Below are 24,196 nucleotides of genomic sequence, written 5' to 3'. Positions count from 1 at the left end.
GCTGCACCTTAATCTACTTATATTTTAACTACTGTCTGCAGTCAGCACCTGGCTGCTCAGACCATGGCCTGGTGAGATTTCCTGTCCCGCTAGCACTGGCTCAGCACCAGCCACCAAATGTAGGTTTTAATTAAGTCTGTATCATTTGTTTACCAATACTCAGGAGTCACATGTTGGAGTGAAAACCTACTAGATCAGAGAGGCTGAGAAGCAGTTAACTGGCCTTCCTTTTTGCCAGAGACCCAGCAAGAGAAACTTCTCTCCACTCCTCCAAACCAGAAAGATTTAAGCAAATCCCTAAAGTTTCTCCCTCCTCCTTCCTGTGTTCTCTCTGTCCATATTCCTATTCCTGGTTCCTCCATCCTTCTATCCTCTCTGGCTGATTCCTGTCAACTAGTTGCTGACTTTGCCCCCAGAGTTTAATTTTATTAACATAGTCTCCGGTTCACAGTGCTATCAAATATCCTGCAACAGTTTTGTGGACACTGAACTGCATCATCACCTTGGGTTTCCTGTGGCTGATTTGTATGAGAATAAATTTCAAAAAAGATGTTGAATACCATATTTCACATGAATGTAGTTACATATTTGTAGTAGACAGTAGTTGGTATTATTTGAGATACTGTCTCACTATAGTGCTGGCTAACCAGGGACTTACTATATAGACCTTACTATATAGGGCTTAGAACTCAAAGATCTTGTAAGTGTGGGAATTAAAGAAACAAGCCTCTATGCATTGCCAGGTGTTCATTATGTCAGGAAGCCATCTTAATGTAGGACCAGTACTAGACTTGAGTTCTAGAGCAGTGTGGGAAGTGGGTTGACCTCTTAGGCAAGTGGTGAAGCCTACTGAAGTCAGGGTTCATCATACTCATGTCATTCCATGTAGGCCTTAGCCACATTTTGGCAGATTAAGTGGAAAAACCAAAGGTTATTTTTTCTAAGTGCTGAAGATCAGGTTTTGTGTTGAACTAGTAACTATTTAAAAAAATACTCTTTGAGATTTTTTTTTTAAAGATTGTAATTGTCTTTTTTTTTTTTCTTTCCTTTTTTGCTTTTCTCTTTTTGACAGGCTCCCATGTAGCCCAGGTTGGTCTCAAGCTTCTTTCCCTCCTACCACCACTTCCCAAGTGCTGATCCCAGGTTTGCACTGCCACACCTGGCATTTTGCCTGTAGTTACATCCTTGCAAGATCCAGACTTTATGTTTTTATGTTAAGATTGTATGCTGAAATTACTACAAGTAGCTTGAGTTGGGTCCTAACGTAGGTGATAGAGAATATTCTTTTTCCTGTTTGTGATGGTTCCTGTGAATTATCACCACGACAGAGCTACTGTCACCTGGGAGACAGGCTTCTGAGTTGCCTGTGTTTTGTGCAAGATTATCTTAATTAAGTTAATTGATGTGGGAGAGACCCACCCCTGACTGAGATTCTGGACTGGAGAAAGGGAGCAGAGAGCAGATGAATTCATCTTTTTATTTCCTGATTGTAGTTGCCATGTAACCAGCAGCTTCAAGCTCCTGCTACCTTAATTTGCATTTGTACCTTTGAACTCTGACCTAGAACAAATCTTTCTCCCTCAAGTTGCTTCTGTCAGGGTATTTTATCACAGGAACAGAAGAAACTATGATGCTATGCAATAGCTGTTATGGGGTAGTTACTTGCTTACCTCTAGGTTATTGTAGACTGATGGAGTTTTTTTCTTTTGTTATGTATGTATGTATGTATCCAGTATTTTAATCGTATAGTTACTCTTTTTCTACAGTTTATCCCAACGTGGCTATATTGGGCCTTTCTTTGACATGCCATGACAAAAACCTGTTTTGGCTTTTGCTTCCTGATACTTTTACTCAAAATGTGGATGTTGTTTTAGCTCCTGTGGTTGGGAGTGGAGTTTAGGCCTGTTATGTCCTTAGTGCTACTGCTACTGTCCCACTTCCATTGGGCTGACTTGGGACATGTATACATTTTGATGCTATGTGAAATCCTTTAGTTCAAGGTTAGTTTTTTTAAGGTTTCACACTGAATGCATCCTTTTTTCTCTAATATTGAAATGTGTAGTCTTAGCAACATCAGTGCAATTGCATTATTCTACAACACAGATAATAGACATTTGAAAAAAAATTATTAAGTAGAGCAACAGTAGGTTATGTTTGACAGTTCTTTATGCCTTTACAAACCTAACTGCATAGGATGTATTTGTTGATATTCTGAATCTTAAAACCATTTAAAAATATTAGCTGGCTGGTAAGAAGAAGTACTGAAAAACACTATTTCTTCAGTCAAACTTGACGACCTGAGTTCCATCTCTACGTCTCACAGTAGGAGAAATCAACCCCCCCACCACACACACACACCAATACTGCCTTGAAAAGAAAATTTCAGTTGTCCTACCAGCTTGATAGTTTATTTGCATTAAATGCTTAAACTTTCTTAGCTTTAACGGTTAATGTAATGATTTTAACTGTCAGTCTTTTGAGAGAGGGTCTTGTAACCCTCTTGGCTCAGCTCCTCCAGTTCTGGGATTGCAGACTGGGCCACTGCTGCTGCTTGCTTTAATTTTCTTGCTGTCTTTTTGTTTGCCTTTTTGGAGGTAGGGTCTGTGTCACATATTCCTGTGAACATTTATGTAATTCAGGAATCAGAAAAATTTTCAGAAGTCATAGTGTCATTTCCATTGTCTCTTTATCAGTCCCACCTTCCCCAGAAATATGTTTCTGTTGCTTCTTGGGTGTTGGAGTTTTGAAAATAGAAATACATGCATTCTTATTTCTTTTTTTCAGTATGGTAGATGGTTGCTTGATGTCAGCAATTCAGGGACCCATGGTGAGTCTTCTGGAGCAGTTGAGGTGTTGCCAGGTTGGAAGTGCTGTTTTTGTTTCTCCATCGACAGGGTTAGTGCTTCACTCTGCACTGCGCTCACTGAGCATGTCCCTGCACTGTGACAAACGTTTGCAGTTTGAGATTCAGCAGCAAAATTAGCATGAATCTGTTACAATTGCACTGAAGATCTTATGCTTGTTTTTTGAGACAGAATTTCTGTGTGTATGTAGTCCAGGCTATCCTGGAACTCGCTCTGTAGACCAGACTGACCTCAAACTCACAGAGATCCACCTGCCTCTGCCTCAAGTGCTGGGATAAAAGGTGTGAACCACTATTGCCTGGCTACTGAAGATTTTAAAAAAAAGATTTATTTTTATTTTCATTTCCATAGAAATGTGTTTGTGATATGACAGTATATTGTGTGTGGTTCCTGATGTAGGCCAAAGAGAGGGCATCAGATCTCTTGAAGGTAAAGTTAGAATCAGTTGTGAGCTACCCTGTGTTGGTGCTGGGAACCAAACTTGGGCCCTCTGTAGAGCAGTCCTGGCTTTTAGGTGGCTCACATCTCTCCAGCCCCAGAAGATTCACTCTTACCTGCCAGTTTTGGCATACTGTTCTGTTTTTTTCTTCTCCTTTAAGCCTAGAACTTCTACCTTTTTGATAAAAGAAGTACTTGTGACTTCTTTAGCATATTCAAACTGGAAACATCACTGTATTTGTACTCTAAGTAAGATGTGAACATGAGTTCTCGGGTGCTGCAATAGGAGATCTGAGGGCCCGGTACCTACCGAGTGATTCATGTATGGGTAGTTAGTGTGCAGCATGGGTAGTGAGAAGGAGGGTAATGACTGTTCTGAGCAGCATAGGGCACGATTTTATCTTGCTGTTTAGTAGTGTAGAGTTTATACTGTATGTTTTCAGCCCTCAGTTGCTCTGGTGGTTGAAGCTGCGGGGAGCCTGGGTGTCTTTCCTGCTATCTTCTTTACTTAGGAGAAGTTCAGGGATCTTGGTATTTTGGAATGCCCTTCTTTAAATTCTTCATCTTCCCTTGGGTGTTCTGCTCAAGCCTCACTTTGTTGTGTATGAATTAAGGTGGAGCTATTAATTTGCCCATTACAGCTCCCAACAGTTTTCTGCAGTTCTTGGCCTCTCTGAAGTAAATGCTCCTGGTTCTTTTCAAAATTAGTGTTTGCTTGATAAAATTTCTCAAAACGGTTGTGCTCTATGAAAGCAGAGATTTAGTTTCCCCATAATTACTTTTCTAGTAGTTCACTGGACTTTGAGTGCAGTAGCTAGGGTTAAAGTAAAGGAAGTCAAGGCTGTGACTTTAAAGGCTGGAGTCTACCGTACAGGTATTCACCGTGTGGTGATGGTTAAGTAAACAGTTACAGCTTCTATTATTTTTTGCAAAATTGGAGTTTGACTATGTTGTCTTCCTATATGCCTAACACTCTGCCTGCCTCTGAGCCTGCCTCTGGTCTGCAGTACTTCAGAATCACTAGGATAGGTAGGTGGGTGAGGGGTATGCTCCCAGGGGTTTGTTACAGCAAGTTGAGTTGGCAGTGTAGGAGACAGTAGAGAAGCCACTGGGAGACAGGTGTCTCTGTGTCCTCTGTTGGAGTTGGAAGCCCACAGGCGCATTTGGAAAAGAAGATAGATGTGTGGGAAGTGGGAGAGCAGGAGCCTGTTGGGAGCTGCTGACAGTGTTCATGCCATTTCCTTTTGTCTCTGACCTTGCTCCTATGTGGCCTGCAAAAACAGAACTTTTTGTAACCGAGGTAGACGTTCTAGCTGATGTGATGGTGCAAATGGAATGTTGATGGTATTGCACAGCTTTTCCTAGATGTAAAGATGCATTCCTCCCAGCTAAGAGGGCGCCAACAGACCAAAGGAAAGGATTTTGTGAACCTGAGTTTATTTGGGTTTCTTTACAAGAGCTTGGGTCACTTCTGCAGCTCCACCACTAAGAATTCCCACCCTGGTCAACTATTTTCTTTCCTCTTTCCTGGTTGTTGGGAGGGAAGGTTGTCTCCTGAGTCCTGTGACCAGCTCTCCAGGAGTGAATGTTACTGGCTAGGGGAACTGAAAAATAGTTAAAAACAGCATCTAATGTGCAAGAGTAAACTCAGTGGTGGCTGGTGAAGGCCCAGGTCTCTAGCAGGAATAGCTTTGTCAAGGCATTCCAAGTCAGATTTTGGTGGACTAGTGCAGAAAGGGTTCCTCTGTCTGAGGGGAATGGGACTTGGAGCTCAGTTTCAGGGCAGAGTAGGAAAGCAGTTATTAAGCGAAAGTACCTTCTCTTCGTGTGCTTAAACAGGAGTTGCCTAAATGCCTTTCCATCCTAACAGGTCACTGTTGCTTATGGTAGAAAGGATCTTGCCCTTGCTCTGTCCTGTTGAGGGAGATTGCCCATTGTGTGAGGCAAGAGGTACCAGACAGGCTGGAAGCCAGGAGGTCAAACTGCTTTCTTGTGTTCCAGCATGGCCATGCCTGCCCTGGAAGGCACCTTAATTTTCCTTAGTCTCATTTTCTCTTCTCCGTATGTAAATATTGACTTTGAATTTATCTGGCTTTTCTTTTTAAAAATTCCTTTTTTTTTGTTAATCAAGGATTTTTTATATTTATTTATATTTATTACGTATACAATATTCTGTCTGTGTGTATGTCTGCAGGCCAGAAGAGGGCACCAGACCTCATTCCAGATGGTTGTGAGCCACCATGTGGTTGCTGGGAATTGAACTCAGGACCTTTGGAAGAGCAGGCAATGCTCTTAACCACTGAGCCATCTCTCCAGCCCTTCTTAAAAATTCTTAATTGTAGTGGTGATGAAATTAGTTAAATCTAAAGTATTTTTGACCAGCATGTGCAGAAATTAGTCTCAAACTCCAAATGAACTGAGATTTTCAGACTCTGGTATCTTTAGTGTATAGCTGTCCATTCTTGCCCTACTGGTGAACCTCAGTATCAGTTTCTTTTGACAGGAATAACCTTGAACCCCTGATTCTACTGTCTCTGCCTTCAAGGTGGTGTGTCCCTTTGAATATCAGTCTCTCAAACTAGTTCTTAGGTTGAGTTTTTAAGTTCTTTATTCCCTTTTGATAATCATTGGTACTTTAAGCATTTATTTTATTTATTCTTAGAGTGCAGGGGTCTGTGAATTGGGCACCTGTGAGATTAGAGGACAACTTTTGGGAGTTAGTTCTCACCATGGGTTCCAAGGATTCAACTCACTCAGGCTTCCTGAGCCATCCTGATGGCCTCTTTTATGTAACAGTGATCTGCATGCAGATGCCACTGGTGTTTAATGAAAGGGATTCTGAGCAGAAATCTTGTTCAGTATTTCCAGTATTCTCTTTCCTAATGTTCTCAAGTTTAAAAAGTTAAACATTGTTTAAACACCTAAATCCACTTGGTTAAATAAGGGTAGAAGCCTATTAGATTTTCTTTATTTTTGAATTAATATGGTTGAAAGCTACAGGTCATTTCATTTGTTTACTCAGGTGTTACTGTTCAGTCCTGTGGGGTTTTTTTTTTCAATTAAAGTTTTCTTTAATCTTTCAGCAAAAGATTAAAGTCTTTTTGGTTGGTGGTATCTTAATTTGGTGTAGAATCTTTTTAGAGGATGGCTTCACAGAGTTTGATGTGCATATATGTTGTTTCCCAGTAGCACACTCCTAGGCATGTGCACAGATGAGTATGTGTAAGGTTCTTCATCGTGGCCATGTTTGTGATAGGGAAGAATCTTGGACAGTTGTTCAGTGGTGGAGTTAATGTAATATAAAAGGTCATTATATCCTTTATGTTCCTGCCTTTATCAAAAATGAGAGATTGGGATTGGAGTGTAGCTCAGAAGGTAGTGTGTTGGCCTAGCATGTGGGGTGCTCTGGGCTTGATTCCCCAACACTGAATACAGTGAGCCTGGTGGTGCACTCAGGAGGGGAAGTAAGAAGAATTTAGAGTTCAAGGCCATCTTGGAATATAGGGGACCATGTCTAAAATACATTAAGTACCTGAGGTTGATAAGGAACACAGTGTATTGGGCGAGAAGCTTGACACTTGTAGAACAAAAGCAAGTTGCGGAACTGTCTGTTCTCCATGCTACATTCATGTGACCTTCTGAGTTTTTTGAGAAAGTCTTGCCGTGTATCCCAGGCTAGCCTGAAACTTTCCCTCCTCCTGCCTTAGTCTCACTAGTGCTGGGGTTTTAAGCATACGACATCACACTCTGTTTGAAGAGTCTTTTTTGATGTGTATAGAATTGTGCGTTGATTGTTAATCTGCAGTGTCAGAAGACACTGGAACTGCATCTCCAGTTTCTGCTGTTCTGTGAGTGTACTGTCAGTTGATAGTTGAGCCGTGAACGGGAACTCTTGTTTATTTTCAGATTTTTCTTTTTAATTATGTATATCTCTGTGAGTCCATGTGTGCATTTGCCCTCTGAGGCCAGAACATGACTTGGATCCTCTGAAGCAGGAGTTACTAGTTGTCACCCAACATATATGCAGGGAACTGATTCAGAGTTCTCTGTGAGTGAAGTATGCACCCTTAACCGGTGAGTTTTTCTGTAGCCTTCTCTTTTACTGTGCTTTTGTGGGCTCTGTCTCTGATTTTCATGATGTGGTGAGAGACAGAGAGACAGAGAGAGAAGGTAAGGTCTCACATTAGTCTAGGCTGTCCTTGAACAGCTGCTCCCATCTCCACCCTCATCACTCAGATAATAGGCATATGCCACTGCATCAAACTTCCTTGCTTATATTTCTTTGTTTTTACTGAATCTGTGATTGTGTGACTATAAAGTGTCTCCAGAGGCTCATGCATTTGAACTGTGTCCACAGCTGGCACTGTTAGGGAGCTATGGAATCTTTAAGGGTGCAGGGCTTTGCTAGAGGGAAGTGGGTTTGTTGCTAGAGGGCAGATCTGGGAAGTTATAACTGTTTCCTGGTTGTTGGAAATTTAATGTAACAAACCTTGGTGTCAGCTTCCATAACCAGGGGCAGAGCCCTACTTAAAGCAGGAAGTAAAAGGTATGGAATCTTTCATTCATCTTAGCTGCCCCCCCCCCCAAGATGTGAGAAAAGTAGCTAGTAGATACTTAATTAGTTTTGAAGACCATCTGTTCCGGAAGTTTGACTCTTCATGCAGGGTCATATAACAGCATGGGGGTGGGAAAATCTAGTAGCAGTAAAAGGTTTCCGAGTGTGTTAAGGCCAGAAATATTCAGAGTGAAGCAGTGAATGAATCGGGGCATTGGACAGTGCTCACCTGTTGGTGTTGCAGCTTCATTGTGTCCGGCTCCAAACATTGCACCTTTGCTCTTGGTTGAGTCACCCCACACAGGTAAGAGACACTGTAGGTTAGGAATCACGGTGTTTTCACTGTACACGCAAAGGTTTTCTGCTCTTGCAGAAGACAGGTGCTATTTTCCTGTTGTCATTTCTTAGCTTATAAACATCAAATCAATATATAGTCTTGGTTTATATTTTGTTAGCATTTGATTTTTTAAATTGCTGTTTGGATTGTTTTATTTTATAAAAAATCACTAAGCAGATTTTGGTTTAGGGTTAGGACTGAACTTCAAAAATTTTTGAAGTGGCACCATTCTTTGTTCTGTGCCCTTCTGTGATGCTGTGCTCTCAGCAGTGATTATAGAGTTAGGAAACCTGGTCTGTGGTGAAAACATGGTGATGTTCCTCATCCCGCAGTCTCAAACATGTCCGCTAAGATTCCATTCTGAGTAAAACATTCTTTTTTTTTTTAATATTTATTTATTTATTTATTATGTATACAATATTCTGTCTGTGTGTATGCCTGAAGGCCAGAAGAGGGTGCCAGACCTCTTTACAGATGGTTGTGAGCCACCATGTGGTTGCTGGGAATTGAACTCAGGACCTTTGGAAGAGCAGGCAATGCTCTTAACCACTGAGCCATCTCTCCAGCCCCTAAAACATTCTTCTTAGTAGTATGAAAGTTTGTTCTAATTTTTTTTTTTATTTTCAAGACAGGGTTTCTCTGTAGCTGTTTTGTTTCCGGTCCTGGAACTAGCTCTTGTAGACCAGGCTGGCCTCGAACTCACAGAGATCCGCCTGTCTCTGCCTCCCGAGTGCTAGGATTAAAGGCGTGCACCACCACCGCCCGGCTTCTAATTTTTAATAAAATTAGAGTATATTAAATAGTTGCTCCAAAGTAAATTTCTTTATGACTTAATCAGCATATGTGATTTGAGTACTTTATACCCTTGTACCCAGGGTCACGTGAAAATTTCTCCCGCAAAAGTTGAGGAAGCCCTGAAATAAACCTCACCGTTGCTCTGTACTCGTTGCATCATTGTGGTTCGATAATTCGCAAAGGAGCCACAGAGAAAGTACAGTAATTCGTGATTATAGCTTTGTGTCAGGATACAAAGGACCAGCCAGAGGAGGTCTTCAGGGTAAGGTGCTGAGGGCATCCTCCTGTGGAGTCAGGTCAGATGACTCCTGGCACAGCTATTATATATATATAACAGCGTGCAGAGCTGTCAGTCAACCAAGCTCACATGAGCCTGTGTGTCCAGACTATTGATGGTTCGCATGTCATCTTGATTGGTTTGATACTTAGTGCCTCCTTTCACTAGATACTTGGCTGTTGTCTAGAGTTCATAGCTCCAGCCTCTGGTCCATTGGTTCATCTTCCTGGTGTGGCCAACCTCCCTTCAGTTCAGAAGGGATTTAAAAAAAAAAAGTGTAGCAGTTTTTCCTGTTTCAGTTTCTGGCCCTTGTGATTTTTGTTCATGCTTAAGAGCTTCATTGTTAAAATTTGGTGCCTGTGTCTCTGGTTTTACACTGAATGATGAATTTGTTTAAATTGGTAGGAGTATTTTAGTCTTTGAAGAACTTAGATAACTACTTACAAATGTATGGTTTTTTTTTTTTTTTAAAGATTGGGTATTCAGTGTTCTGCCTGCATGTATGCCCACCCACCAGTAGAGGGCATCAGATCTCATAGATGGTTGTGAGCCACCATGTGGTTGCTGGGAATTGAACTCAGGACCTCTGGAAGAGCAGTCAGTGCTCTTAATCTTTGAGCCGTCTTGGCAGCCCTAATCCACTGATGGCCATTTTTTTCTCGCAACTTGGAATAATTTAACCACTTTCTCCCTTTTGTATATTTATTTACTTAGTTGTTTATTGGTGGTGCTGGGAATCAAAGCCAGGGTTTTGCACATGGGAGTGACCTGGCATTGAGGTACTGTATTCTCCCTTGACTGTTCACGTTAACACTGAAGTGGATGTGCAGTTATTTAGCCTTCGGCAGCATCTGTCAAAACAGTTTTACTTGGATTTTCTAGTAAATGTTATTTAATTCCTAAGAAGGTTCTGAATTGCATTCTCAGAATTACAGAATCTAAAACCCATTGACCCGTTTTACTCTTGACTTTTGTATTCTCCAAAGTGATGGTCTCTCATCCAAGCTGGCGCCTGGACTTAGGTGACCTCTTAACTCCATCTCCAGTGTGCTTGTCTTTGTGGTGGGAAATTTCAAAACTGAAGTGAACAGGTAAATACATGTACATGCTCCTTCCAGATTCCATTTGTGCACATGTCACAGTGCACATTTGGAAGTGAGAGGGCAATCTTTGCATCTTATGTTGGTTGTGGGGCTAGAATCCGATTGCCAGGCTTGTGCAGCCCATGTCTCTACTCACTGAACCATTTTGCTAGCTCCAGTTTTTTAAAAATAACTATATTAGGAGTAATGGAATGGAGATGTAGCTCACTTAGTAGAGTGCGCACACATAGCATGCATGTGGCCCTGGCTTCCTTCCTTCTCATTATAAGACCAGTTATGGTGTACATCTGTGACCTCAGCACTGGAGGGAGAGGCAAGAGAATCAGAATTTCAGAAGCATCCTGGCCTACATGAGACCCTGTCTCAAAAAAAAAAAAAAAATCTTAAGAGTAAGTTACATTCTTTAAAACATAGTCCCCTGTGTTGCTGAAGCCAGTTCTAAAGTTGGCTGGGTCCTCAGTCTTCTACCACTGAGTTTCTTCTTCATCGGGCTTGAGAGGCAAGGACTTTAACACACTGAACCATCTTGCTGGACCCCTTTATTATGACATTTGTATACCTGTCTATGAGGTATCTTACTCATTCCTATCACCCTCTCCTGTCTGTCTCCCACTCTGCTCATTGCCTTCCTCTTCCCAACTAGTTTTCTTTCTACTTTTCATGTCTTTTATACAACTCACCGAGTTTATTTAGGCTTAGGTTACCTCAAGGAGGTAAAGGGTCATTTACAGGAGCATGGGCAACTTATCAATGGCTATATCATCACTAAAGAATATTTTCTCCTCTCTAACATTAATGGCCTGTAGATTCTTAGAATTCTTAGGCCTCACACCTCACGGCTTTTCCCCCTCTAGGACATAACTGGTTGGCTCAGTCTTGTGCAGATCTGAGGCAGACAGCTGCTAAAATTCAAGAGTGAAACACTCACGTTGTGCCCAGAAGTGTTCTATAATACTCCTCCCTTCTAATGTTTACATTCTTTCAGTAGCAGAGAGAATGATAAAGATGTCCTGTTTAGGGTTCAGCATTCGGTACTCTTTTAATACCAGCACTTTGACCACGCGGGGATCACTGTGGTAACTGGTCCACTGCAGAAAGCACCTTCTGACCAAAGCCAACACCAGCACTATTAGCAGGTCATCACGTTATCATCAGGCTTTTGCAATTGTGGAACCAACAGCATGTGCTTCCCTACTAGTGCCTGTGCTGATTTTGTTTTTAAGGTAGGGCCTATGTATCCCTTACTGGCTTGGAACTGTCTGTCAAAGGGAGATTTCCTGCCCAGGAAGGGTTGAGATTATTCTTTGTGATCCAAGCTGTGAACTCTTCATCAAGATTACATTTGCTGCTATGCAACTTTACCTACCTTACCAAAGATTTTGAGAGTTATCTTAGATTGCAGACATCATGGCATTTTTAAGACAAATATGTTACTCTTTGTAAATGAGTGCCATAACCTAAGAAAATAACTCTTCCTTCTTTTCCTGGTAGATCTTGTATTTAGATTTTTTAACCAGTTGCCCTTTGTCGTGTAAATGTTTTTGATAATGTATGTTCCTCCCACCATGCTAGAAAGAAAAGTTTTTTTCCCCTCTGTCACTCAGCATAGAATGCTTCTGTCACCCAGTGTGTGTGTGCTTTTTTTTTCATAGCTGCAAGTTCTCTGTGGACAAGGATTGGTGGTTGGTTTTACAGTTTTACTCAGTTATGACACTGTTTACATGGAGATGCAGTATGAGATCCCCTAGACCACACACTCTATGCTAAGTTGTGTTGTCTAGGTTGTCTTTGTTTCTAACCCATAGGCTGTACCTTACGAAGTTTGAGAATTTGCTAGAATAGCTTGGGCCACAGGAAAGGCGTGAATTTGCTAGGTTTCTGGTTTATTACAAATGCCCTGGGATACCTACTTCAGATACCTGTATGTTCTCACCTACATGGAAACTGAACTGAGTATTGGATTTTAGTGAACCCTCATTCCCTGGGCAAGATTGGTACATTGTTGGGCATTGGTAACTGACTTAGTCTTTAGCCTTTTCCCCTCTCTGGAGGTTTACGTTAGAAGTTGGAAGTTTTTAACCTCTCATCTTGGTAGTTGCCATTCTGGGAACCAGCTCCCATCCCAAGGCCACCCAAGGGGACCTGTTAGTACTTCTATATGCTTCTTCACCAGGGGACCTGTTAGTGCTTCTATATGCTTCTTCACCAGGAGACCTGTTAGTACTTCTATATGCTTCTTCACCAGGGGACCTGGTTAGTACTTCTATATGCTTCTTCACCAGGAGACCTGTTAGTACTTCTATATGCTTCTTCACCAGGGGACCTGGTTAGTACTTCTATATGCTTCTTCACCAGGGGACCTGTTAGTGCTTCAGTTATCTCATGAAGTGAAAGGGCTTTCACCACGCCGTGTTTTAACACAGCTCGTTAACAGCTCAGACTTGAGTCGACATATGTTTCTGCCTGTTAGTACTTCTATATGCTTCTTCACCAGGGGACCTGTTAGTACTTCTATATGCTTCTTCACCAGGGGACCTGTTAGTACTTCTATATGCTTCTTCACCAGGGGACCTGGAGTTAAGATTGTGCGTCAGCAATTACCAGATTTCTTTTTATAAATAAAATAGCTTTTTGATAGCAGCTGGCAGAAGCCTTTTCATGCCCCCTCTTCACACATGACTGTCACTGCTTGTTAATTTGGACCCAAATTGGCCTACTACTTGAAATCTTCCTGCCTCGGCCTCTTGTGCTCATATTATAGGTGCACAAGCCATCATGCTTGGTGTCTTGAAATACTCATTTCTTTTTTTTAATTTTCAAGACAGGGTTTCTCTAGTTTTTGCTGCCTGTCCTAGAACTAGCTCTTGTAGACTAGGCTGGCCTCGAACTTACAGAGATCTGCCTGCCTCTGCCTCCCGAGTGCTGGGATTGAGATTAAAGGTGTGCGCCACCACCGCCTGGCAAAATACTCATTTCTTAACTTCAAGGTAGAATACATGTCATTTGGTGTGTGGTGTGCCCACTGAACCCACGTTATCACTCTGCAGTCCGGACTCTTGAGGGCACTGTGTCCTGCCTTAGCACCTGCAGTGCTGGGGTCACAGGTAGGTTCTACCATGCCTGCTTATGTGCTTGCTTATTTATTTCTTTACAGCAGAGCATTTATTTCAGCAGTGCTGCAGTAGTGTGTGACCTTGACAAGGTTATTGTACTCCAGCGGCCTCTCCGTTTGCAGAACAATGCCATAGTGGTGTGTGGTCTATGCAGCATGTTGTATGAAAGGCAAGACAGAGTCCACGGAAGGCTCATGCAGTAGTGTTTGCCATATTGTGACCAGTCAGTACAGGGTTTGTGAATCGCTTCAGCATCTTACAGTGGACTTTGGGATCATTACTAAAGGATAATCATTTGTTTTATTTCCCAGAAATGAAGACCCTGTTTCCACTGTAAAACCTCTCTCTGCCCCCCCTCACCCCTACCCCACTGTGTGTGTTTGTGTGTGTGTTGGGAGAGTTAGCAGGTAACCTTTCCCTTGTTTGTGTCAGGATTGTTCCCCATTCCTCTTTTGTGTCTGTGTGTGTGTGTTTAAATATATTTATGGGTGTTTTGCTTGTCTTTGTACCACATGCTAGAAGATGCTAGAAGAGGAAGTCAGGTTACCAGGAACTGGAGTTACAGATGGCTGTGAGCTGTATTTGATATGGGTACTGTGAATTTAACCCAGGAAGAGCAAACAGTTCTTTTAACCACTGAGCCATCTCTCCAGCCTCCTCATCTTTTTCAGTGGCTTATAAGTAAGTTCCACTAGTTGACTGTTTCTTACAGCACTGGGGTAGGAGAGGGGACCAATATAGTGTCTGCTGTCCTAGAAAGGACTAGATTTGTTTACTTCTTCCTTCAGTTTTTATTTACTAAACTAACCACATAATACAATAACTTAAAGATGATCTGTATCTTTAGAAAATGTGAATGAATTAAATGAGTTCCAGCCAAAAGAACAGTTCTTTTTCAGAATGCCCTTCTTTAACTGGCTTTTCAAAGCCCCCGGTGGCTCTCTTCAGATAAGAACAGGGCCCAGCAGCTATACTCAGTATCTTGGGGAGCCAGCTGCGTTTTTGGATGGTTTTAAACAAGTTCAAATGAGATTAGACTGTATGCACTGTTTGTAACTCAAGAATGTAGACGTGCTGCCTTGTTATTAACATTAAACACAACTCTTACTTCAAAGGGAATATGAGTTAATTCCTACAGCTGGCCTACGTATAGAGATTAAGGCTATTCCAAACACTGTTCCAAGTCAGTATGGAATTGGTTTCATGGAATTTTTTTTTTTTTAATCCAAAATTTGTTTATTGGGATGGTTCCCACTCATCTCGAATCCGGTGCTTTTCAGTGCTGCTTCCTCCTGAAGGAGCATCCTTCTGTCAGTCTTGCTTTCCCGCATGTAGGCTGACAGAGGACAGGGGAGCAGCCGACACACAGGACTACCGTCTGTGCATGGCTAAAGACCGTGGTGATTCTATAGCCTCCTGGGCACTTCACATCCATAAAGTAGGAATTGGGGCTCTGCACCAGGCGCTTTTTCTTGTGTTTCCTCTTTTCCTCCTCTGGAGAGGGATGAAGGAGATCCTTTGCGAGAGGCATGTTCTCGTAGGGAGGTTGTCACCGCTGGAAAGGCGGTTTCATGGAATTTTTATAGTTTAGGAACAAAATGAAGTTATAAACCAAGACATTTTAGTGGAAACATCAGGTAGGCAGGCTGCAGCAAAGTGGAGGAGTCTGTTAAAGGTTTCAGGTGCTATATGAAGACATTCTATACATTACAAGAAAGGTTTATCTGATAGTCATAAGGATGTTCGAACAGACACTTAGGCGAATGGTCAATGGTTTGTAAAGATAGGCTAAGATTGGATCTGTAGCATTCCAGCTCATTCCACAATCCATGAAGTTCAGTCTAGTCAGCGGTGGGTGTGACTTTCTTCTAGGAACTATATGCACATTATTTTGCTCCAAAAGTCCCCTGTAGAACTGGGGGAAATGACTCAGTGGTGAAGAGTGCTGGCCATGTAAGGCAGATACAGCTTGGGTGTCTAATCCCAGCTGTCCTATGGAGAGAAGGGGAAGGAGAAACCCTGGAAGCACTGGTCAGGTGTAGGTGAAGAACAACAGAGACAGACTGAAAGAGGGCGGGGGAAGCTTCTCGCCCAGGCTGTCCTCAGACCTCTGCCCACCTGTGCTGCATGCAGGGGAAAGCAGAAGACTCCATGCTTGAACTCCTCAGTCTCTCTTAAAGATCTGTTAAATTCATCTTGAAATAGCAACAGAAAATGTTGCTAAGATAGACATAACCTCCTAGTGAGGACACACATACACTTCAGAACATTAGTAACCTTAAATTTCATATGAGGAATGAGCTTGTTAATATGTATATGTTACATTTTTTCATAGTTTTTGAAGTTTTGTAAATAAAAACAGAGAAGATGGGTGGGGTCTGGGTAGCTTTTTTTAATTATTATTTTAATTTTAAGATTTAGTTTTAGCCAGATGTGGTAGCACCCGCCTTTAATCCCAGCCCTTGGGAGGCAGAGGCATCTGGGTCTCTGAGTTTGAATCTAGCCAGGGCTGTCTTAAGATAAGACTGTCTCAAATAAGCAAAAAAAATTTGCTTTGTGTGAGTGTTTTGCCTTCCTGTCCTGTGCACTTGAGGCCCACGGTCAGAAGAAGTGTCAGATCCCTTGGAAATGTGGGTTCTGTGTGGTTGCTGGAAACTAAATGTGGCACAAGCGAGATCTCTTAGGGGCCTAGCCATCTCTCCAGCCCCAGGGGTTAGCTTTCAGAGTTGGGAGCCACTATATCTTGTTTATTGTATGCCACCAATACTCTAGTGGTAAAATTCATGCAGAGGTACGTTGGAATTGGTTGACCCAATGACAGGACTGAGCTTGGAGGGCTCATGACATTGCATCTGTGTTATAGTAACAAGGGGCTCTGGGCAGCTGTCACTTGGGGTGGTGGGAAGTTCTTTGCAGTGCATGTGGTAAGCTGACTAGCAGTGCTGAATGCTGCTCAGGTTACAAGAGAATTTGACATAAAAACTTACATGTTTTACCTTCACGTTTAGTGCTTTATCTGTAAGCTCAGCAGAAAGGGTGCCGGGCAAGGGAAGGCTGACGACCATTGGGTTGTGATGAACCCTCCTTGTAATCTCCGCTAGAGACTGAATAGGGAACGATGGTAAAACAGTGGGGAGAGGGGTGATGGTGCACAGATCTCTGGAATTGTTTATTTAGCAGTACAAGAAGCCTTCTAAAATAAAAGACTGGCCACAGGGGCAGTGATCTAAGCCAGTAACATCATAAAAAAGTGTCTGATTGTGATGTCTATGGTAATGTTTTACTACCTGGACTGTAGTGTTCCTGGAACCAAATTTGATATAAATGGTACTACTTTAGTGAAGTGATTTAGCATCTGTGTGGGTGGGAAAGTTTCTTCGGGAGTTCTCTTGGGTTTGTGGAATCTTTTTCTGAGAGGTTGGGAGCAGGAAGGGAGAAGCCAAATTATATCCCCCTTTTCCCAGCTGCATCTGCCCTTTCTGAGTACCTGCACTATTTCTATTGCCCCTGCCCCCAGGAAAAAGGCTATGTTCTAGTACATCCTGGTGTTCATTGCCCTGGTGCTTAGCAGCAAGGTGTTTTTGGCTATAACAGGAAAGAGCTCTCATCTCTGTGTAGACTCTTCTCCCCACTGGGTCTGCACTCGGCCCAGGTTTCCCCTTCACACTCGTTGCCTTTGCTGGGAACCACATCATTGCTTCAGGGATTAGTGCCCTTTACCTGAGAACTGTGCTTTAATTTTCTGTCATATTTAGAGGCTCACTGGCGTTTTCTTGTCTTGATGCTTATTTTACAGAGTGCTTGGGAATCCACATGTTTTTGCTGAACTTGTAAAAGAGACACCTGGATGGTGGGTTAACAAGAATACTGACCTGTGGGAAGCTTCATATCTGAAAATACTGGATTTTCACCCTAGTCCAGCAGCTCTGCTGCTCACATAAATACAGATGAATGAAGACCCCATTCGGGAAGACACCTGGCCAGCGGTCTAGAGCTGATGCAGGTAAGTAGTGGAGCTCTGTATGTATTTCAGTGTGGTGTACATTTTATTTTATTTTATTTTTTATTTTTTTATTTTTTTGTTTTTCGAGACAGGGTTTCTCTGTCGCTTTGGTGCCTGTCCGGGAACTAGCTTTTGTAGACCAGGCTGGCCTCGAACTCCCAGAGATCCGCCTGCCTCTGCCTCCCGAGTGCTGGGATTAAAGGCGTGCACCACCACCGCCCGGCCTGGTGTACATTTTAGAACATAGAACAGCGATTTCACATAGTACCTGGCAGTGTGTTCTTCTCCATTCCTGGTGTTTTATACCTTGCTGCATGTGAAGGAAGAGCTTTGATTTCCTAAAAAGGGAACCACCATGCTAAATACGGTTTTCTGCATAACCTAGCAATTTATAGGTAACTGGCAAAATTAACAAGTGAATTTCAAGATTCTGTTTAAGAATAGAATAAAATCAAGGTTTTTTTTTTTTTTTTTTTTTTTTGGTTTTTTGAGATAGGGTTTCTCTGTGGCTTTGGAGCCTGTCCTGGAACTAGCTCTATAGACCAGGCTGGTCTCGAACTCACAGAGATCCGCCTACCTCTGCCTCCCGAATATTTTTACTCGAAGAAACTGAAATGTTAGGATGTTGGATTTAGTGAGATTTAGGACATTGAGTAGCTTTGGGATGAAAGGGGGATCTTAACTCACTTTTTCGAATGTTTATTTGGAACAAGTCCACTGGTGTGAATCTAAACTGAAAGAGTTCTGTAATTCCAGCACTCTGAAGTGGAGTCAGGAAGACCAGGGATTCTAGGCCATTCTCCATTCCATAGCAATTTCCAGACCAGCCTGGGCTACATGAAATCTTGTCTCAGAAACAAAACTAAACCAAAAACTAAGCCTGCACCCTTGCCCTGAAACAGGAATCTGTTCTGATTTTGCGGGGGGGGGGGGCTCTTGGCACATGGCTGAAAGAAAGTAACAAGAATAAAAGTGTAGGGTTTTTTTTGGGGGGGGGTGGACTTTCGAGACATGGTTTCTCTCTGTATCCATGGCAGTTCTGGAACTTGCTCTGTAGATCGGATGGCCTGGAGAACTTGGGGGTCTGCCTGTCTCTGCTTTCCAAGTGCTGGAATTCAAGGCATGTGCCACCACTGTCCAGCTTAAATATGTTGATTTTTAAAACCCTCTCTTCCCCAAACAACAACAACAAAATAACCTTACAGAATGTTTTACAAATTAGTAAATGAGCCAGCCAACATCCTGATCCTCCTGTCCATGGCCCCTAGGGTTAGGATCAAAGGCATTTACCAACCTGCTGTGCTGATAAATAAAATTCTTGAGTAGTAACCTTCTAGGCATTTGACCATTGAAAGAAGTGCATGATAAAGTTTAAATGAGGTTATGTTCCAGAACTTGTTGCTCAGGCCTGTGACCAACTTGCAGAGTGTTTTCAGTTTAAAGAAGCCCAGCTTTTACAGATGTCACCATGGGTAGCCTTGCACTTACCATGTAGACTATGCTGATCTTGATTTGACATGTGGTCTTCCTGCCCCTGCTGCCAACTTCTGGACTGTAGATGTGCATCCATGCCTGGCTTCTTTTATTAAAAAATGATTTCATCTCATCTCCTACCTATCTGGTTTTGTATGTTGTTCATTCTTTCCATTAGTTCATTCCCTGGTCATATGATTTGCTCAACCTCTTGGGCATGAATGCCGTGTGTGATCTCAGCCACCCTGCCTTAGGAGCACAAGGCAGCTTGTCCAGATTATCAGCCTTTAGAGGTAAACTAAAGTCTAGGCCCTTTTTAAGAGCAAGTAAGCCTCAGTCCCACTGTCTGACCGGGCTCTAGTAACTCCAGCAGCATCAGTTGTGAGGTTCCTCCTGCACAGTTTCCCGGATGGGGGATGGGGTCTTACTGCCTAGGTGCCATCTTCTGTTTCTCTCCTTCTTTCTAATTTATGGACAGTTGCTGTCTTGTAACTCTGCTCAGTCTAAGAAGTACTGTTGAGATTTTTAGTGTTTTGCTTGTGATAAGGACAGAGGAGCAACTTAAACTCTTTATGAGCATGACCCGATTGTCTTGGTTGCAATTTAATTTTAAGGAGCTTAGGGACTCCTTGCATGGTCTCTCACTCGTCATCAGTCCCTTGACTGCACTGTTCCCAGTCACCTCTGATTTTTCAGATGATCCCAGGCAGCCATGTTGCTCTTCTCCAGCGCCTCAGTCTCACTGTGTGGCTTCAACCATTTCTTTATATCTAGGATTAGACAGTTATTTTGGCATATGCTTAGTTACCTTTTCTTACCCAGTGAAAAAGCAGGGTCTCAGTGAGAAAGTCAACACTGACATCATACATGGTGTACAGGGAACTGTTCTGGAATAGAGTATTTGTTTAATAAGTAAAAATTTGCTACATTTGTTTGTGTTGCAGAATAATTGTTCAACTATGTGTTGCTTTTGTTTATGCTATATTTGTTTATTATGTAAAGATGTGTTGTTGTTTCTCCTTGCCTGCCTGAGATACCTGATTGATTAGGTCAGGGCTGGTGGGCAGAGAGGAAAGGGGACAGACATGGAGAAAGCGGGATGGAAAGTACTTAGATAGGTACATGAGCCCCAGGGTAGCACATAGATTAAAAAGTCTCCGTGTTACCATTTGGGGTCTGGCCGTCCAAGAAAGCCTGCTTCAGTGAAGTTTTTCTTCAAGGGTCAGAGACAGTGGCCTGGCTGTGTGGCATTTGAGGTACCCATTTCTAGAAGCCAGCATGCCGCGAGTAGGGTCATGAGCGGTGGGGATGGGTTATGAGGCTTGGGATACTATGGGATGGGAGAGGGGTGGGAATGTTTGGTACATTACATATAGTTCTAGCATACCTTGAGGAATCCTTCCTTTGCACCTGGTCACAGGTGTCTAGGGACATGCCTGGGATGTTTGCTCCCACTTCTGGCTGACTCTGGCTGACTTTGTCGCTCTCACACACTTCCTTTTCTTGTTATCTTGTTCTTGCCTCAGTGAGTCCAGGTGGCCCTCCTGGCACCAGGTCCCAACATGCCACTTTGTCTCTGCGAGCTGCAGTGTCTGCTTTAGTGTTGAAAAGCTGTAGAGGCTCCACTTAAGGAAGGGAGAAGGGGGTTTGCACAGAGTGAAGAAGCCTCCCAGAAAACATTCTTCTGCCTTGTGTTGACACCTTCTTCATATTTGGCCCCACTTACGTAGGCATCCGACGAGTGAAAGTGCTACGCTTTGTGGCCCCTAAGCTCAGTCTGTGTGTTTATTCTGCTCGAAACACGCGTTCCACTGTCAGGACTGTTTTGTTTCTATGTAGTTTACTGTGACCTGGTAAGCAAATACATTCTGTATGATTTCAGGATACCTACGTATATTATTAGACTCATCTGACTCAGCATATGGCTAGTGTATCTGGGTGAATGTTGCTCTGGGATCCAGAGGAAATACGTTTTGACATGGGTTTCAAGCTGTCTGTTGTGGTGCTCAGGTGTTTGTCCTTTCTGGTTTTCTCCCCACCTGTTAACACCACCTGGCAAGAGAAGAGAGTTTACATAACTAAGTGTATATTATGTAGATGTGATTTTTTTTCCTGTTTTCATGGATTTTAGTATTCTGTAATTAGGCTTGTGTGTATTTAAGGTTATTGTGGCTTTTTGACTAATTAACCATACCACTTTTGAAGTGTCTTTTGTGATCCATGGTGACATTATTTGTCCTGAAGTTTAAATCTATCTCAGTCCTTGTTTGGTGCTGCTGGACAGAAAGATACTTTGGCTCTCAATAGGTGGGTTGAAGATTGAATCACTGTTGTCTGGTTTAAGTTGGTTTTTTTTTTTTTTTACAGCAAATCTTAATTTCCCTGTACCTATGTGTTTGTTTAGAAGTGTTTTTTGTTTGTTTTGCACTTGTGAAAATATCACCAGTGGTTTTCAGAAGTTAGTTTAGGGGTACTGTGCACAGCTGCCTTTGTGCTTGTCTATCAGCCTGCACGCATGTGCTTCATCACAGCCCCATCTGCCATTGCTTCCCGTGCTCCTCTTTATTGCGGTCTAGTTTCCCATGTGCTGGGTATCTGGATCTCTAGGGCTGGTTTCATTTCTCAGTTATTTCTTTTTGTAAGTTTGGGGGGTTTGCGTCACTGTGGACTGACCTTACTGATCTACATAGCCTGCTAGTCACCCCAGTGGGTCTTCAGTGGGGGTGACTTACTGTATCCTGGTTTCACTTGTTTTCTTGATACTTCCTGAGTCTAGGGATCAGTTGGATGTGTTTACCTTTTAATATCCTTAAAATGTAAAACAAAAACAACTAAACATGTTGTTTTGGTCATAACCTCCTTGCTGGCTTGTGGCACCAAGCTGGGTTACTGTGTGTGTATCTATGTGTTGGAGAGCAAACTGACAGTCTTGAGTTAGATACTTAGACCTTTTTTGTTTTATAACTTTTAAGAGAAGTAGTTGGATATTTTACATTTTAAAAAGCATTAAGTTTATCAAGCAAGTGTTGAGGATGGATTTTTGATATTCTGTTTGTGTAGGCTGCTGTGAATTTCTTCAGTCTTTTTATTTTGTTTTGTTTCTGATTGCCTCATTAGTCCAAGAAGTGCCTAGATGGAATTTGAATAGCTTTATCGATTTGTGATTTCTCAGGATTTGCTTACATCCAGATTCCTGTTTAGCCAGAGTGTGGACCCTTGCTAACTCCCCAGCTCACTGAGGTTTGGAGTTCTCTTCTAAGTAGCTCTCCCTGTGGTCAGGCTTGTCACTTATTAATTTTGTATGTGTAACTGGCTTTATTTTTATGTCTGATCTGGAAGCAAAGAACCATTGGGACTGTCATTGTGTCTACTCAGTATCTCCTTTTCAGAAGTCAAATAAACATGTGGCTCTAATATGTTGGGGGTTAATGACCTGTTCTAGGATTTATGCAGTAGGCTTTTGTTTTTAATCCAGTTTTTGCTGACTGTCATTTGCCTCTCTTGCAGGTCATGCTGGAGTATCTGTAAACATGATGAAGAAGAGGACATCTCACAAGTAAGCCACGCTCACATCTGTGTTTGGATCACTAGCACCAGGACTACCTCTTAGCTCACCTCCTCTTAAAGTCTTGTAATTGTGTGTGATCACCCCTGTCCACTTCCTGTCTTTGGTTTGGATGAAGTGTGTCAGCTATGCACTTCAGCTGTTAAAAGCCTTTGAGTCATGGCTGTCCTCTATCTTAATGCGAGCCAGCTGCATGGGTGGACGGAGAGGGGGCGACATACACACGGATACGCACATGTTAAGACCTCTACAGGTCTTGATAGCTGTTAGCCAAGAAGCTGAGCAGACATATATGATACTAGGGTCCACCTAACCAGCTACCATGTTCCTCTTTGTACTTGTAATTTATAGAAAGCATATTCATTTAAAATAGAATTAAACATCTTTTTACTATTCTTTTTTTCTTTTAATGATCTTCTCAATGTATAGTCTGAGCTGGCCTAAAACTTGTAATTTTCTTGACTCAGACTCCAAACTGCTGTGGTTACATATGTGCTAGCATATGTCCTCAGGCCCAGCAGTAGACGTGTGTTTAGCCAAGTGTGTTCTAGTTCTGTAGTCGCCATGAAGTGGTGACTGTACGCCTGTGTCACGGATGTGCCACTCTAACTGACTTGAGTGTAAGGGATGTAAGTTACTGATGAAGGCCCTCCTCCTCCTCCTCCCATTGCATAAGCAGCCTGCAGCAGTTGCTCCCAAGTGATTCACAGTGGATATTTGAGTCCTCATTGCCTCAGTGGAGCTGAAGAGAATAGGAGGTCTCTTGGCCATGGGAGGTCTCGTAAAACAAGAGTTCCCTCAGTAATGATTGATGATTGAACCAGACTTGTCTCTCATTCAGATGAGTGCATAATATAAATATAATGGTCATCTTAGGAAATGACCTAGAAAACAAAAATTTGGAAGTTAGGTAAGTGTGCCATTCCCTGAGGACAGAATTGACCTTACCTTGTCTCATCATCTTCCTGCTTTTGCTGTACCCAGTGATGTGATCATTTATTTGGTGTCTCTACACATTAGTGTGGTATAAATGGTAAGCAGTATCTTGCCTCAAATAGAGAATAACAGTAAGGCAGAAATACAAACCACAAATATTAGACAGTGAGTAGGTGAGGGACAAGTAAAATACCACCATTGTAAGACCAAAGTAGTTCGTTCAGAATAGAATAACCTAAAAGAAGTTAAGAATATTAAGGTACAGTGTTTATTTTAAGTAATTACCATTGGCTAAACTTTGACTGACTTACCTTAGACTTTTGTTTATTGTGGGATATTTGTATACTGTGTGAAGATATATTGCTGTGATTGGTTTAGTAAAGAGCCAAATGGCCAGTAGTTGGAAAGAGGTTAGGCAGAACTTCTGGAGATTGAGAGAACACTGGTAGAAGGCAGAGTTGCCAGCCAGTAGGAGAGAAAACACCAGGTGTAAGCTGGAAAGAGAGGTAACACCATGTGGCCAGACATAGATTAATATAAATGGGTTAATTTACATTATAAGAGCTGGTGAGACAGACCTAAACTAAAGGCCAAACTTTCATAATAAGTCTACCTGTTATTTGTGAGCTGGCAGCCCAAATGAAAGTCGGACTACGTTTGTTTGGTTCCATAGTTGTGTTCTGGATGCATTTCATGGAAGGGATTTCTTGTTGCCTTTCCTAAGTAATGCTGAGCAC

The 24,196-nt window shown here is 42.3% G+C and overlaps 2 protein-coding genes across 4 annotated transcripts in view; one reads left to right on the top strand and one right to left on the bottom strand.

Annotated features, from left to right (window-relative positions):
- The window catches only part of LOC121445376 (spindlin-1), a 49,501-nt gene that overhangs the window by 4,724 nt on the left and 20,581 nt on the right, over positions 1-24,196 (top strand). For all 3 annotated transcript variants that reach the window (XM_041647502.1, XM_041647503.1, XM_041647504.1), the window contains exons 2-3: positions 17,279-17,485; positions 22,466-22,514. In XM_041647502.1, coding sequence (XP_041503436.1) covers positions 17,434-17,485; positions 22,466-22,514 — 101 coding nt within the window. In that variant the 5' untranslated portion in view covers positions 17,279-17,433. The remainder of the gene's footprint in view (positions 1-17,278; positions 17,486-22,465; positions 22,515-24,196) is intronic.
- LOC121445377 (40S ribosomal protein S27-like) lies at positions 14,709-15,013 on the bottom strand. Its single transcript, XM_041647505.1, has one exon. It carries the CDS (start codon positions 15,011-15,013, stop codon positions 14,759-14,761), a length of 255 nt encoding a protein of 84 aa, XP_041503439.1. The 3' UTR covers positions 14,709-14,758.

Source organism: Microtus oregoni, unplaced genomic scaffold (assembly GCF_018167655.1).
Source record: "Microtus oregoni isolate MIOR12 unplaced genomic scaffold, Mior012 000181F_ref0000086, whole genome shotgun sequence".
In the NCBI taxonomy this organism is placed as follows: Eukaryota; Metazoa; Chordata; class Mammalia; order Rodentia; family Cricetidae; genus Microtus; species Microtus oregoni.
Note: the sequence above shows the minus strand (reverse complement) of the source record. Positions and strands in the feature narration are given on the sequence as shown.